Raw genomic sequence first — 13886 nt, 5'->3', positions numbered from 1 at the left:
CCTGATGCAGTGATAGCTACTCTCTGTTGATGGATGGTGTCGTACTCCATCTTGTTAAATCCTACAAGCAGCTGTCAGGTAGGAGGAATTCTCTCTGCTCCTCAGGTGCCAGTGAATACAGGGAGAAGTATCTCCTAGGATGGTGGCTCTCAACCCTCCTAATGCAGCAACCGTGTAATACAGTTCCTCATGTTGTGGTGACTCCACTCCCCTCCCCAGCCAGAAAATTATTTTCGTTGCTACTTCATAACTGTAATCTTGCTGCTGTTAGGAATCGTAAATATCTGTGCTTTCCATTGGTCTTAGGCGACCCATGTGGAAAGATGGCCTGACCCTCCAATGGGTTGAGAACCATTGTTCTAGATTTTTGCACATCTACAAACAGCAAAATCAGGGCTGGAATGGGATAGTGCATGGCTGAAGCATGGCTCGCCTCCTTCTAACCCAGGCCAGGCAGCAACTGCAGGGTGTGGTGAAGGAGACCCACAGGAGGACCCATCCATAATCCATGCCATCTGCTGTCTGTCTGTCCATCCTTCTGTCCACAGTGTAGCCCATCTGTCATCCGTCTGTCTGTCCATCCTTCTGTCCACAGTGTAGTCCATCTGTCATCATCCATCTGTCTGTCCATCCTTTTGTCCACAGTGTAGTCCATCTGTCATCCGTCTGCCCATCCTTCTGTCCACAGTGAATCCCATCTGTCTGTCCATCCTTCTGTCCACAGTGTAGTCCATCTGTCATCATCCATCTGTCTGTCCATCCTTCTGTCCACAGTGTAGTCCATCTGTCATCATCCATCTGTCTGTCCATCCTTCTGTCCGCAGTGTAACCCATCTGTCATCCGTCTGTCTGTCCATCCTTCTGTCCACAATGAATCCCATCTGTCATCCATCCATCTGTCCATCTTTCTGTCCACAGTGTAGTCCATCTGTCATCATCCATCTGTCTGTCCATCCTTCTGTCCGCAGTGTAACCCATCTGTCATCCGTCTGTCCATCCTTCTGTCCACAATGAATCCCATCTGTCATCCATCCATCTGTCCATCTTTCTGTCCGAAGTGTAGCCCATCTGTCATCCATCTGTCTGTCCATCCTTTTGTCCACAATGAATCCCATCTGTCATCCATCTGTCTGTCCATCCTTCTGTCCGCAGTGTATCCCATCTGTCATCCATCCGTCTGTCCATCCTTCTGTCCGCAGTGTAGTCCATCTGTCATCATCCATCTGTCTGTCCATTCTCCTATGGTGTGGAGTGGCATTCATCTGTCCCTCTCTCACTCTTCCTCCCCTCTGTCCCTCCGTCCCTCCGTCCCTCCCTCCTCTGTCCTTCCCCCTTCCCACTATGCTGAGTGTTGGGTATCTGTGGTAACAGATCAAGTAGCCCTGGGAAAGCTCTCCAGCTCATCATGGGGTTTATGCACCCTCACATTTCCTTGTAGGGTAGACCACTAGCCCTTCTCAGCTTGGTCTCTCAATTGGCAGCTTGGCCAAGACCCCAAGTTGATCAGACAACTAGAGACTCTTCCTGTGGTGACCCTGACATTGTTTTTCTTCCATTCAGCCTGGAATGAACAACGTGCTAGATTATGGCCTGGACCGTGTGACCAATCCAAACGAAGTTAAGGTAAACCAGGTATGTCTGACGCATTCCAGGCAGGGTCTAGGTAAAGTTCTGAGGTTGGGAAGGTGTCCACGCGTCTATCTGTGTCCGAGAGGCAATGTTACCTCTTCTTGGAGATTGCTGCTGGTATCAGGTTCTTGTATATGGCTCTGTGGCATCAGGGTTGGGGGAGAGGAGAGGAGTAGGCCATTGCAAGGGTCTGGGGAGAGCAAGGTCACAGTGAATGAACGGAGACTGCAGAGCAGGCCACATGTGACGCCTGAATCCTCTCACACTTTGAAAATCCAGTGAGATTTTCAACCCAGTGTGTCATGGTTAAGGCTTGGCCTCAGGGCGTAAGAGGGGACCTGGAAGGGTGTGTCTGGATGGGGGGAAGATGCAGATGCAAAGGTAGAGAGGAAAAACAGGACGCGGCTGAGGAAGTACCACTGTGGTGTGTGGAGGGGGACGCAGAGTCTCCAGACAGCATCACCAGGGGGTGTAGTTAGGACCCTTGTCCAAGATGACCCTTCCTTTGGTACAGTTAGGGCACATTAGTCAGCTTCCAGCCGCCATTCTTCCAGCAGCCTCTTCCACGTTTCCTTGTCAGACAGCAGATCACTGCCAAGGTCTTGTAGGCTCAGTTGCTATGGAGACAGAATCATCGAGTAAAATACAGAACCCGGGTGGGGGAGATTTTTTTTTAATGGATAATGTACTTCGCTGGAAACCTGTCTCCTGTGGAGGAGGGGGAGGTAGAAGCAGCAAGCGAGGCGTCACTGGCTCTGAGGTGGGTGGGATGCGGGAACTGACTGAGGCTCAGCTGTATGGATGTGGGGTGTGGGGAGATGAGAGCAGGACCTTCACGTCGTCTGTTTTGGAGGGTGGCCACGGAGCTATGCTGTCCCATGGTTGGGTGACTTTTGGGGAGTGTGACCAGGAAGCGTCTTCACCCAAGGGCTGTGTCTTCCAGCTCTCAAAACCCTGGCTGTGCCAGCCGCTGGCAATGCTCTGAGCAGGGAAATCGAGGTCAGACTGGATGTGTGGCATAGTGCAGGCTCTGGGGGCGGGGTGGGGGCTCTACATGGCTGTGTCTTCTTTGCTGTGTGCTTACCTCTCTTTGCTTCTCTCTGTCTCTCTCACCAGCTCTCTGTCTCCCGTGTGTGCACTTTGACTGGAGCAGTAAGAAGGAACACCACCCAAGCTGTCCTTCCCTGTCCTGAAGCACAGTGCCCATCAGATCCCCTGTGCAGGGAGGGGCTGGGCTGGGCTGGGGCTGGGGCTGAGTGTTATGGCAACATTTCTCATGATCAGGTGACCCTGTTTCCCCTTATTTCCTGCACTGTGAGGAGAGGGTCACAGAGAGCTTGGAGCATCTTCCACCAGGCCTTAGAAAGGCAAAGGTTTGCTATTTGTCTCAGTTCGGAGAACTCACAGTGAAGAATCGGGTCATTTCCGAGAACCAGGAAATTCTTGACAGCTGTTTCCGCTCAGCGGAGGCAAAAGCCCATCGAGCGTGAGAATGGAGGCTGTTAGGCTGGCAGGTAGCCAGGGCCTTGGGCAGCCAGCTTCGTCAGACCATGGCCACTGGTTGGTAAGGCTGCCCTGCCCTGGGAGAATCTGGGCTGGGCTGGGAGCCTGACCCGGTATATATAATTTCTTGTCAGTTCCTATACCCTGAGGGCACACAAAAGGTCTAGTGCGTATGTCTCCCCACATCCCTCTTTGGTTCCAAAGAACATTCTGCCCTACGAGGAGAAGCCTGGGTAGAGAGCAGGCACTAGTGAGCTTAGGGGTCCTGACTGAGCTTTCCGCCTCATTCCCTCCTCCACCCCAGGAGGGCTCACACTGTCATCTAGTGCTGCTCAGATGGGGTCACACTGTTACCCAGAGACAACAAGGTGCTGAAGAGAGCTAGGCGCCCCCCCCCCCCGGAAGGAACCCAGCTCTTCCACTTTCTGCCAAGCCCCTGGGCCGTTCATGATTTATAGAATGCACCCAACTTTACTTCTTTAGGAGATTAAGCAGGATCATTTATGGAAGTATCGAGACCAATATACAACATGCGAGGTACTCTGAGGATAGCTGTTATTCTTACCATCATAGCATTTCATTGTATTGTGAAAGAGATGGGTTATGGGGTTTCATCGTTACTTATGTCTTTGCTGTTATCCTGCTTTATTTCAGTTAGGTTTTAAAGTGATCTTACAAAGTGATGGGTATTAGTATGTCTCTCTCTCTCTTAATTCTCTTTTTTTGAAGAAGGGGCATTTTTGTTTTTGTTTTTTATGTTTGTTATTTTGTTTTTAATTTTGCACTGGTCCCTGCAATTTATGAGTGGGTGATCCTGCCTCTCCCTGCTCAGGAAGTATCAGGCAGACAAGTGTCTGCTCATATGGTCCCAGCCTCAGATCCTGGCTCCTCCTCTTTCTCTCTCTCTGTGTGCTTTGTACTAGCAACTTCAGTGTCTTGGTCTCCCTGTTCGCAGCTCCTTCCTCCCTGTCTGCTCTCAGGGCCTGGCCCACAGTCTTCCCAGCTAGTGCTCCATGTCACCTGTTTGTAGACTCCTGCCGGGCCGCTCCATCCCCAGCCCTCTCTGTTTGACTGTCTTCTGGCTCCCTCTCTCCTGTGTGACAGGGACCCCAATGCTTCTCAGGCACAGCTCTGACCCCTCTAACCTCCCCCGACAATTGTCCCCAGCCTCCGGGGGCCAGGAGATGTGTAAACAAGTCTGTCACCATTTGGGAAATCCCTCAAGAGGAAGATAACAAGTTGTTTGAATTTCAGGAATGGAGCACTGTGAGATTCCCCCAGGCAGAATGGTCTTAGCATGGGGAAGGGTATTTTAAGTGGGAGTATAGAAACGGCTTCACTCCAGAAGAGCCCACATGCGAGAGAAGAGTAGGTATGCAAGCGAATTCCAGGGTTAAAAAAAGAGTTTGTTTCGCCCTGTTCTATCGCCAGGTGGTTTTCTCTGAACTGCATAGCGTGTGTGGGTGTGTGTAGTTTTAATAACTTTAGCATGATGTTTTTTATGACCTTTTGGCTAAATAATAATTATATTGACAGTAGGTTTGCAAGGTTTAGCAAACAAAAAAAACCCCACATGATTCCTAGTTAAATTTGAATTTCAGATAAACGATGATATGTCCTGACTATTGCCTGGAACAGTATTTTATCTTGTAAGGAGAGCTGATATCACACCCTGAATGTGTCATCTTTAGCAACAGTAATCTTAACCCTAATTAATGGCCATTATATATTAGAGTCTCTACAATATACAATCTGCCTATATTATTCCATTTAATGCCCCCTTCCCATTTGCCTTTTATAAATGAGAAACCAAAGGCTTTGAGATGCCAAAGAACTGTCCAAGATCATGTAGATTTTAACTTTTGTCTGGACCCAAAGCCCATATGCTTCTCTCAGTCATCCCTATCTCTCAGGTCGGATTGTCACTCCACCCTTTAGGAAAGTCTGGGACCTCCCCCCTGCAGGGCCTCATTCAGTATGCACACAGGATACATGTGTGTCACTCCAGAGGAAACTGATCTCTGTCCGTGACAGGTGTGGGTAGAGCTAGAGTTAAATACTGAGATTTGCTTGGACAAGCCAAGATACTAGTGAGGATGTCTTGGATTCAACTGGATCCTGTCCTAGGCTGAGCACCCCGACTCAAAATTCTCCCAAGTCTGAAACTTAAGAGCACTGACACGATGCCACACGTGGAAAAGCTTACATTGTGAAACTTGGGGCTGGACATGGGAGTGTATGTCTTTAATCCCAGCACCCTGTGAGTTTGTGCTCAGCCTGGTCTATATAGCAAGTTCCAGGACAACCAGGGATATATCGTGAGACCCTGTCTCAAAACACAAAGTTTATTTGATGTATACAATTGTTGACAATGTCTTTTAAAATTATACTTAGCTTATGGATAGAAGGTATAGATGAAGTATAAATCGATTTTCTGCTTAGTCTTGGGCCCCATTCCCAAGATTCCTCATCAGGTGTGGATCGATTTCCAAAAATCTGAAAAAAAAAAAAAAAACAACAAACAGAAGTGCTTACAGTTGACATTATTTGGAGCACACAGTCCCTACCCCAGATTAGAGTGCACAATGAAGGCAGGGTACCCCAGAAAATTACTGGTAATTCTAGGAATCAAAAGAAAGATGAGGAATCACACCAGAGGCAGCATTCTGAAAAGATAGTGAAAACAAAGAAAGTGAATGAAATGCAAAAAGAATTAAGATTCTGCATCTGGAGACAGTGGCCCCACGGGAGCCACTCCCTTGGGAAGCCAAGGGAGGTCAGCAGAGGTAGAAATGGAGTGTGTGCTGCATGTGGCTGTCACTTCCAGCAACACTTCCTGTGGGGCCTAGAGAGTGACAGGACAGCCGGCTCCTTTCTTCTGCGCATGGGCACCGAGGATCTCCAAGCCCCAGGGCTGACTGTGGGGCCATAGATGGTGGGAAGTTTGATGTGGGTCCTAGGTGCTCTTCAAGAGGGTGTCTAAGATACTGGCTGCAGAGCATAGATCTGGCTGTGAATTGGTCTTTACCTCTTTGGTGCCATGTTTTCTGTTCTTACATCTCACCTGATGGTTGGGACTTTCACTCTCTTTGTTTCAATTGTAAATGAAAGGGCTGACATTCCATTCCATTCTGCAGCTTTCCCAGCTCAAGGCAAAGGAAGGCTGTGAGAACAGGCGAGGTGGAGAGAGGCTAGAGGCCCATATTTCTCGTGGGCTCACACCTGAGCATTGCATATTGCAGAGGTGGCTTTGAATTTTGTTTGGCCAGTGTTTGTCTAGAAGCTACTGTGGCAGATATTAACAACTGCTAAGAACCTTGGTCTCACAAAATCAGACATAAAATCTTTCTCCTTTAAGCTTTTTAATAGTTCAAAGAAGCGTAGATGGGTTTGCATTTGCAGAGGGATAGCCACCGTCCAAGAGTCCAGCTCCTCTGTTAGCAGAGGTCTTAGATTCCTAGTAACCCACCTCAACAAAGCTCTAACAGACGCCTTTGCTTATACTAATGCGAATGCAAGTTTATTCTGGTCCCAGGGCCCCCTTCTATCCAAAACATATGACTTCTAAAACAAAGCCCTGTGTGGAGAGAGAATGGGAGTAAGGAAAAGTATCCTCGTTGTGATTGCCAAGACCCTAGACCAACCATTCTCCATCCATCAGACAACCCTTTCACGAGGGTTGCATATCAGATAGCCTGTATATCAGATATTTACATTACAATTCATAACAGTAGTAATACTACAGTGTATGGTTGGGGTCACCACAACATGAGGAACTGTATTAAAGGGTCACAGCGTTAGGAAGGTTGAGAACCACTGCTCTAGATTGTTTCCCGATTTTTTAAGAGGAAGTTTACAAAAAGTCTTTATCTTTCTAAGCCCCGAAGCACATCAGAGTCATCCTCGATTTGGTGTTTGTCAAGGATCTATCCTGCATTAGGCAGAGATTCTAAATGAAGCAGCTGTGCTCTGATGGTGACATATGCATTATAAAACGGTTCTGTAAAGAAAACCCGTGATGATCTGTGAGAGAGGTCGGATGTGTGAGTTAAAAACGGAGAGGTCTATCTAACCTTTATTTGAGTTTCTCCTCCCCCTTGCACTGCTCCAGGAACAATTCATAGGTTTTCTGTGGAAAACAATGATCTAAAAGCAATCCAACAAGGCAAAATGATACCCTGAGTGAATGAGAGAGGAGAGCTGTGTTCTTACCGTTCCTTATTGTGCTCTGGGGGCTCCTGTACCTGGGAGCCAATGGACCAGTGGCTCATTTTGCAATGGCTAAGGAGAAGCAGGGTCCTTCTTGCATGTGTGACCCTATTCCTGATGAAGATTTGGTTTCATTTAGCAGCGTCAACATTAGTCAGCCAGGAATTATGAGGCTCAGCCTGTAGGATTAGAGTCAGCCCTTGGACACGACCACACGACACATGTAGGAAAGCCGAGACTGGGATTCCCACAGGCCCCAACCACGAAGGATTGCCCAGGGCAGAAAGGTGGAGGCAAGGAGCCTGTTCCTGGGGGATTTCAGCTGGGGACTGATCTGAATGTCTCAGGGGTTTCTGAGATCCTAAATGAGAAGCCTGCCATGGACCTGTCCTCTCTGTATTTACCCAGAAGGTTCAGAGGACGCTCTGAGCCTGATCCCCAGCATGGACTTGAATTGCTTTGATAGCTTCCACAAAGGCACACGGCCCAGTGTGGTCTCCCCACATCACAGCCCAGCTCTGAGACTCGGCTGTGCGTTTTACTATGGTTTTTGAATTTTGTGCATCGTGTTTTAGAAGCATGACTATATTATCCTTTTCAGTTTGTGGTGTCAGTCACAATTCATTCAAAATGCTTCCTAATGAGAAAAACAGATGTTCAAGGTCCCTGTGAGTTTCTCCACCCTTGTCCCTCCTTCTATGTCTTAGTGAGAGGTGGTTTCCCTTTGTTAACAATGCCTGTAAGTCTGTCTGTCTGTCTGTCTGTCTGTCTGTCTGTCTGTCTGTCTGTCGTGCATGTGTTGATACATGCTGAGGGTTTCTATTGCTGTAATAAAACACCATGACCAAAAGGAATGTTGGGAGGAAAGGGTTTATTTTAGCTTACGACTCTCAGATCACAGTCCATCACTGAGGGGAGTGGAGGCAGGAACTCAAGGCAGGAATGTGGAGACAGGAACTGAAGTAGAAGCCACAGAGGAGCGCTTGCTTCTATGGTGTGCTTAGCATGCTTGCTTTAACACCGAAAGACTCAGGGGTGGCACTACCCGCAACGGGTTGGGCCCTCGTACATCAATCATTAGTCAAGAAAATGTCCCATAGGCTTGCCTACAAGGCTTGCCAATCTGATAGACTCATTTTCTTAGTCGTGGTTCCCTCCGTTCAGATAACTCCAGCCTGTGGCAAGCTGACAAATAAACCAACCAAGCAGGACACATGGCATGTCTGTGGAGGACAGAGGACAACTTCGTGGAGTCGGTTCTCTCCTTCCGTCTTTGCATAGGTTCTAGGAATCAGACTCAGATGGTCAGTCTTAGGGTGGTAGATACCGTATTTACTGAGCATCTTAGCACGAGTTTCCCTTGTTATCTCCCGCTTTTCAGCTGTTTCTATAGACACACTGGGAGAGCAAGGCCAGCCCCAAACGTGGTCCTTAACTCATACTGGCTTTTAGGAACGAAGACATAGTCCTTCCCTTGGTTTTATGCGTGAGGAGACTCTCCTTTTAAAGTATGAGAAGATGAGCAGTTTTCTCATGAGGAGTGTTTTTTACTTTTCAAATGGACATTTGAACTGTATGGATTTAACGGCACCGATTTAATGGGTTTTCTTTGTTGTTTTACAGAAACAAACGATCACTGCTGTCAGAAAAGAGGTAATTAATCTCCCAGTTCCAGTGACGCTTGGTTTTAAAATCTCCCGGTGAATCGTGTGCGTTTTGGCTTTATGCTCTGCGTGCAGTAGTGACATGAAATCCATGTGCAATGTTCAGACAATTGTTCCCAAAATAATGGGCTGCATCCATGGTGAGATGGGGATGGAGCAAATGCCAAGTCACAGAATGTGAGATGTCCCTCGAAGCCACACATCTGAGGGATGGGCAGGGAGAACTGTGGGGGTGAAGGCTGCGGTGTCTACATCCCTAAGCTGGACCCTGCCCTCACAAATCCATGTGGAATCTGGCCAGGGCTACTCACTCTGGCCAGTCTCTGCAGGGAGGGCTTAAGAACATAGTTCCCTATCTCACTTCCATGCTTCTTGGGACAGTTTCTCCAGCCGTTGACTTTTCTCAAACTGATACATGACAGGTTAAAGATGTTAACTAGGAGTCTGAGGTGTGGACCTGAGTCCTGTTGTTGCCATGGCAGCTGACTTGAAGGGCACACTATTGATATGGATAAACGACTGTGTTCTTGGCTCCCTGTGTGATGTCATGGTTAATGGTACTCAAGGGTGGGGAGTTGGAGATTACATTAGTCACTTTGCTCATTGCTATGGCAAAAAGCAACTCAGGGAGGGAAGGGTTCGTTTGGGTTCACAGCTTTAGGGGATATAGCCCACCATGTGTGGGGGCGCTACAAGCAGCAAGGGCATGAGGCAGCTGGTCACATGGCACCCACAGTCAAGAAACAGAGAGATGAATGCGGCTGCCCAGCTCACCGTTTTCTGTTTCTTCAATCCTGGACCCCAGCCCACGGCAAGGTGCTGTTCACTTGTAGGGATCCTCCCATCTCAATCCAATCTAGAAACCCCCTCACAGACATGCCCAGTGTGTTTCCTAGGTGTTTCCAGATCCTGGAAACTGTCAAGTAGACAGTCATGACTAATAGCCACAGATCTCTTCTGACAACTGTCTCTCTTCCAGATCATGTATTACCAACAGGCCTTAATGAGGTCCACAGTGAAGTCTTCAGTGTCACTTGGAGGGTATGTCCCTGGTTTGTTGGTCATGCTAAAAGATGAGGGTATGCAAGAGAATGTCTGCTTAAGCCAAACGTGACAAGCCATGGGTAGGATGACCTTAGGTTCCAATGAACTGTTTTGTGAGTGTTTGCTCCCAGTATTGGGCTGTGGGTTGGGTTCCTGTAAAAAAAAATCTTCAAATAGCTTTCACATCTTCTCAAATTCATAGTTTTAAAACATGTGACATCCTCCCTAAAGCACTATGGGCAGAGTCATGGCAGGAACCCATGGTTCCTCACACACAGATAAGACATCAGGTAATGCATTAGCTCAGGAGGTCCCAGTCAGGACTCATGGAGATCCCAAAGGGTGTGGGTAGTGAATTAAATCTCCAAGCACAGGTGTTATCCTGCCAGAGGTAGAATCCAAAAGCTCAGTGACCTTGGTTCATCTGTGACAATTGTAGTTTCCAAGATGTCACCGACAAACGGAATCAGCTTTGGCATGTAAAGTCTTCTGATGACACGTGAAAGAGTTGTGTGTGAACTAAGAACAGAAAACTGACAAAGGGATTCTGAAAAGGGGATTGGACTGTTTGAAAAAACAAAACAAAACAAAACAAAACAAAACAAAACAAAACAATACTTTCCAAGTATAACAGAGCAGATCTTTCCAAATAGCTGCCTGTCCCAGGAGCTGTTGGGCATTTTTCTCAGAAGGCAATAATAAGCCTTCTTATTAACTAAGTCAAGACCAGAAGAGAGGGCACCTGGTCAACTAGCCCCTGCAGTTTTCTTGCGTTTCTAGGGACGCTTTTCTGTCTACTTTTCAGAATTGTCAAGTACAGTGAGCAGTTCTCGTCCAATGATGCCATCATGTCAGGCTGCCTCCCAAGCAATCCTTGGATAACAGATGATACCCAGTTCTGGGATTTAAATGCCAAACTGTATGTATTTCAAATGTTGTGATTTTAACGGGTCTGGTGTGTGTGTGTGTGTGTGTGTGGTGTGGTGTGCTTGCATGTCTGAATGAAGGTTTCTGTATGTGTGGGTACATATATTCATGTGTATGGAGGCCTTAAGTTGATATAGGTGTTTTCCTTGACCCATCTACACTTTAATAATTGAGGCACAGTCTCCCTAGCTTTCCCTGGGTATCCTGTCTCTGCCTCTGAAGAGAGACCATTGCTGGTGGCTATTATAACTTCCTGACTTTTACATGGGTTCTCGAGATCCAAACCCTGGTCTTCACATTTTACATGGTGAGTCATCCCCAGCCCAAAACGTACTTCCTTCTTAGGAAGTAAAGTGCCTAGAATTCACAAAGACCTGGGTTCAACCCCCACACACTATAAACATGATGGTGCATGCCTGCAGTCCCAGCACCTGGGAGGCAGGAGGATCTGACATTCCAGGTTCCTAAACTACGTAGCAAGTTCAAAGCCAACCTGGTACACATGAGATGCTGTCTCAATTTTCCTCCCTCTTTGAGTTGTAATTCGTATGTCGTACAATATATCTGTTTAGAGCATGCAATTAAATTTTTGTTATATTGACAGAATAATGTACACACTACTACAGTTGTTTTTAAAAGAAATGTGTACCCTTAGCTGCCACCACCCCCACCAATCTCCATCCCTCAAGCACCTTCCTAGATGATCACCAGTCAATCTATTTTCTGACTATCTGCATTCTCCTTCTCTATATTTTTCTTGTAGATGAACTCATGGGACATGGGGGCTTTCATTACGCACTTTTCACTCCATGCTAGACTTCCAAGGATTGTCCATGTTGTGACTTGGATCAGCGTTTTGCCCCAGTTATGGGCAAGTGATGTTCCTTGTGTGACAATGCCACATGCACACACACTTGTCTGCTGAAGCACGTTTGGCCTTTCCTAGCTTTTAGCTATCACGAATACCACCGTCACAGACATCCATATCTGTTCTGGGTGAGAGGGAGGTCTTGGTGAGTGACAGGTGCCTGTCTGCTGGCTGTGACCACAGCATCTCTCACCAGTATGTCACTGGGAGTCTATCCTGGCATGAAGGTGGCAGCCTGACTCTTCACAGGTTGCCTCTAGGCTGAGTTCTTTGGCCCTGAAGGATTTTTGGCACAGGGCTCTGTAACGTGCATTCTTCCCTCCAGCCTGGCCCCTGAGCCGCATCAGTCCCAAATGAACATGCAGGACACTGTATTAATTATAAAGATGTTGTCCGCTTGCTATGGTTTCTTAATGGCTACCTCTGACTTAATTATTATCCCATAATTACTAATATATATTTTTATAAGGTCTTATCTTACCGAGAACACCACACTTGCGCCTTCTCTTCCTGGGATCACATGGCAACTCTCTACCCTTGACTACATTTCCCAGAGTTCTCTTCGACTCCTAGTCCCACCTATCTTGCTTCCCTACTGGCCAACAGTGTTTTATTTATCAACCAATAGGACAGCATATACACAGGAGGACTTCCCCCCTCCCAGGGTGGCCCTCCCTCAGCTCTGGCAGGGCACATCTTGGGTGTGACTTCCAGGGGAACTTGTTGGAGGCTGCATCTTCCTGGCAAGTGGCTACTTGGGTTGTGTGTCTAAGCAGAGGTTGGAGGGTAGAACGAAAATGAGAGCACCTAGAGACTTTGGCTGAGGACCTGGTGACTGTTGGTGGAGGCTGATGTCTGTCACTCCCACCCAGGCCAGCGATGAGCACAGCCCCCATCTCCCGAGGACTGTTGCATTTACCGGTCCTCACCTTTGCAGGGTGGAAGTCCCAACTAAGATGCGGGTGGAGCGATGGGCCTTCAACTTCAGTGAGCTGATCCGGGACCCCAAGGGTCGGCAGAGCTTCCAGTACTTTCTCAAGAAGGAATTCAGTGGTGAGTTCTCTCTTCTTTCCTTCCCTCCTCACCCCTCTCCGGCCCTCCCCTCACAGGATTCCATGCAGCCCAGGCTAGCCTTGAATTCTCTATAGCTGAAGACGGCCTTTAACAGTTCTCCCGACTACCTCCCAAGTGCTGGGATTTATAGGCACGAGAGACACACTGCGTGGTTTAATGGTGTCCCGAGACAAGAAGGTGCTCAGGGCTCGGTGCGTGACAGCTCAGCACTCTCCACCCAATGTTTTGTGTTTGTCTGTTTATTTTTTGGAACTGTCCCTTTAATGTCCACCCTAGGGCTTTGGGATTTCCCAGTGGGTGCTTCCCTGTCTTGTTAAGGCTTTTAAACAGGGCTTCTTGCTTTTCCAGTTGTAAGAGGGTACAGGACCCTCCATAGGCTCAGAAGGACATTGAAGTCTGGGGGGGAGGGGTATCACATCTCTAAAATCTGCATTAGTTTCATTCACAATTCCCAGGGCTCCATCCTTTCTTGGCTTCCCCCACTTCGCTGCTCAGAGTTCCTCTAGCCCACTCTCCTGACCTCTGGCCCCTCTACCGTCTCGGAAAGTAAAGCGTCAGAGGTCAGGAAGCTGAGCAAGCTGGCTTCCCCAGCTTCTCTGCCAGTGTATTGCCCTCCTCTTACAAGTTCTGCAGATTCAACCCTACCATGGATTTAAAAAAAAGATTATTTTGTTTTTATTTTATATGTATCAGTGTTTTGCCAACATGTATAGTTGTATACCATGTGCATGCAGTTCCCAAAGAGGACAGAAGGGGGCATCATATTTCTCCGGAACTGGAGTTACAGAGAGTTGTGAGCTGCCATGCGGTTGTTGGAAGCTGAAATCCGGTTCTCTGGTAGAGCAATAAATGCTCTTAACCGCCAAGCTATCTCCCAGGCTTTCAGCGATGTCTTTTTTTTTTTTGCGATGTCTTTATTTGTTTTTTTTTTTTTTCAGGGATGTCTCTAAACTCATGTTTACCTGGAC

The 13886-nt window shown here is 47.6% G+C and overlaps 1 protein-coding gene across 3 annotated transcripts in view; it reads left to right on the top strand.

The window, feature by feature from the left end:
* Positions 1 to 13886, top strand: part of Rgs9 (regulator of G protein signaling 9) — a 68212-nt gene that overhangs the window by 34528 nt on the left and 19798 nt on the right. For 2 of the 3 annotated variants that reach the window (XM_005069982.4, XM_040749989.1), the window contains 5 exons: positions 1561 to 1632; positions 8965 to 8994; positions 9985 to 10046; positions 10855 to 10968; positions 12782 to 12897. In XM_005069982.4, the coding sequence (XP_005070039.1) occupies positions 1561 to 1632; positions 8965 to 8994; positions 9985 to 10046; positions 10855 to 10968; positions 12782 to 12897 (394 nt within the window). The remainder of the gene's footprint in view (positions 1 to 1560; positions 1633 to 8964; positions 8995 to 9984; positions 10047 to 10854; positions 10969 to 12781; positions 12898 to 13886) is intronic. The other variant, XM_005069983.4, reaches the window with a different exon arrangement.

This window comes from Mesocricetus auratus, unplaced genomic scaffold, assembly GCF_017639785.1.
Source record: "Mesocricetus auratus isolate SY011 unplaced genomic scaffold, BCM_Maur_2.0 Super-Scaffold_100007, whole genome shotgun sequence".
NCBI lineage: Eukaryota > Metazoa > Chordata > Mammalia > Rodentia > Cricetidae > Mesocricetus > Mesocricetus auratus.
Note: the sequence above shows the minus strand (reverse complement) of the source record. Positions and strands in the feature narration are given on the sequence as shown.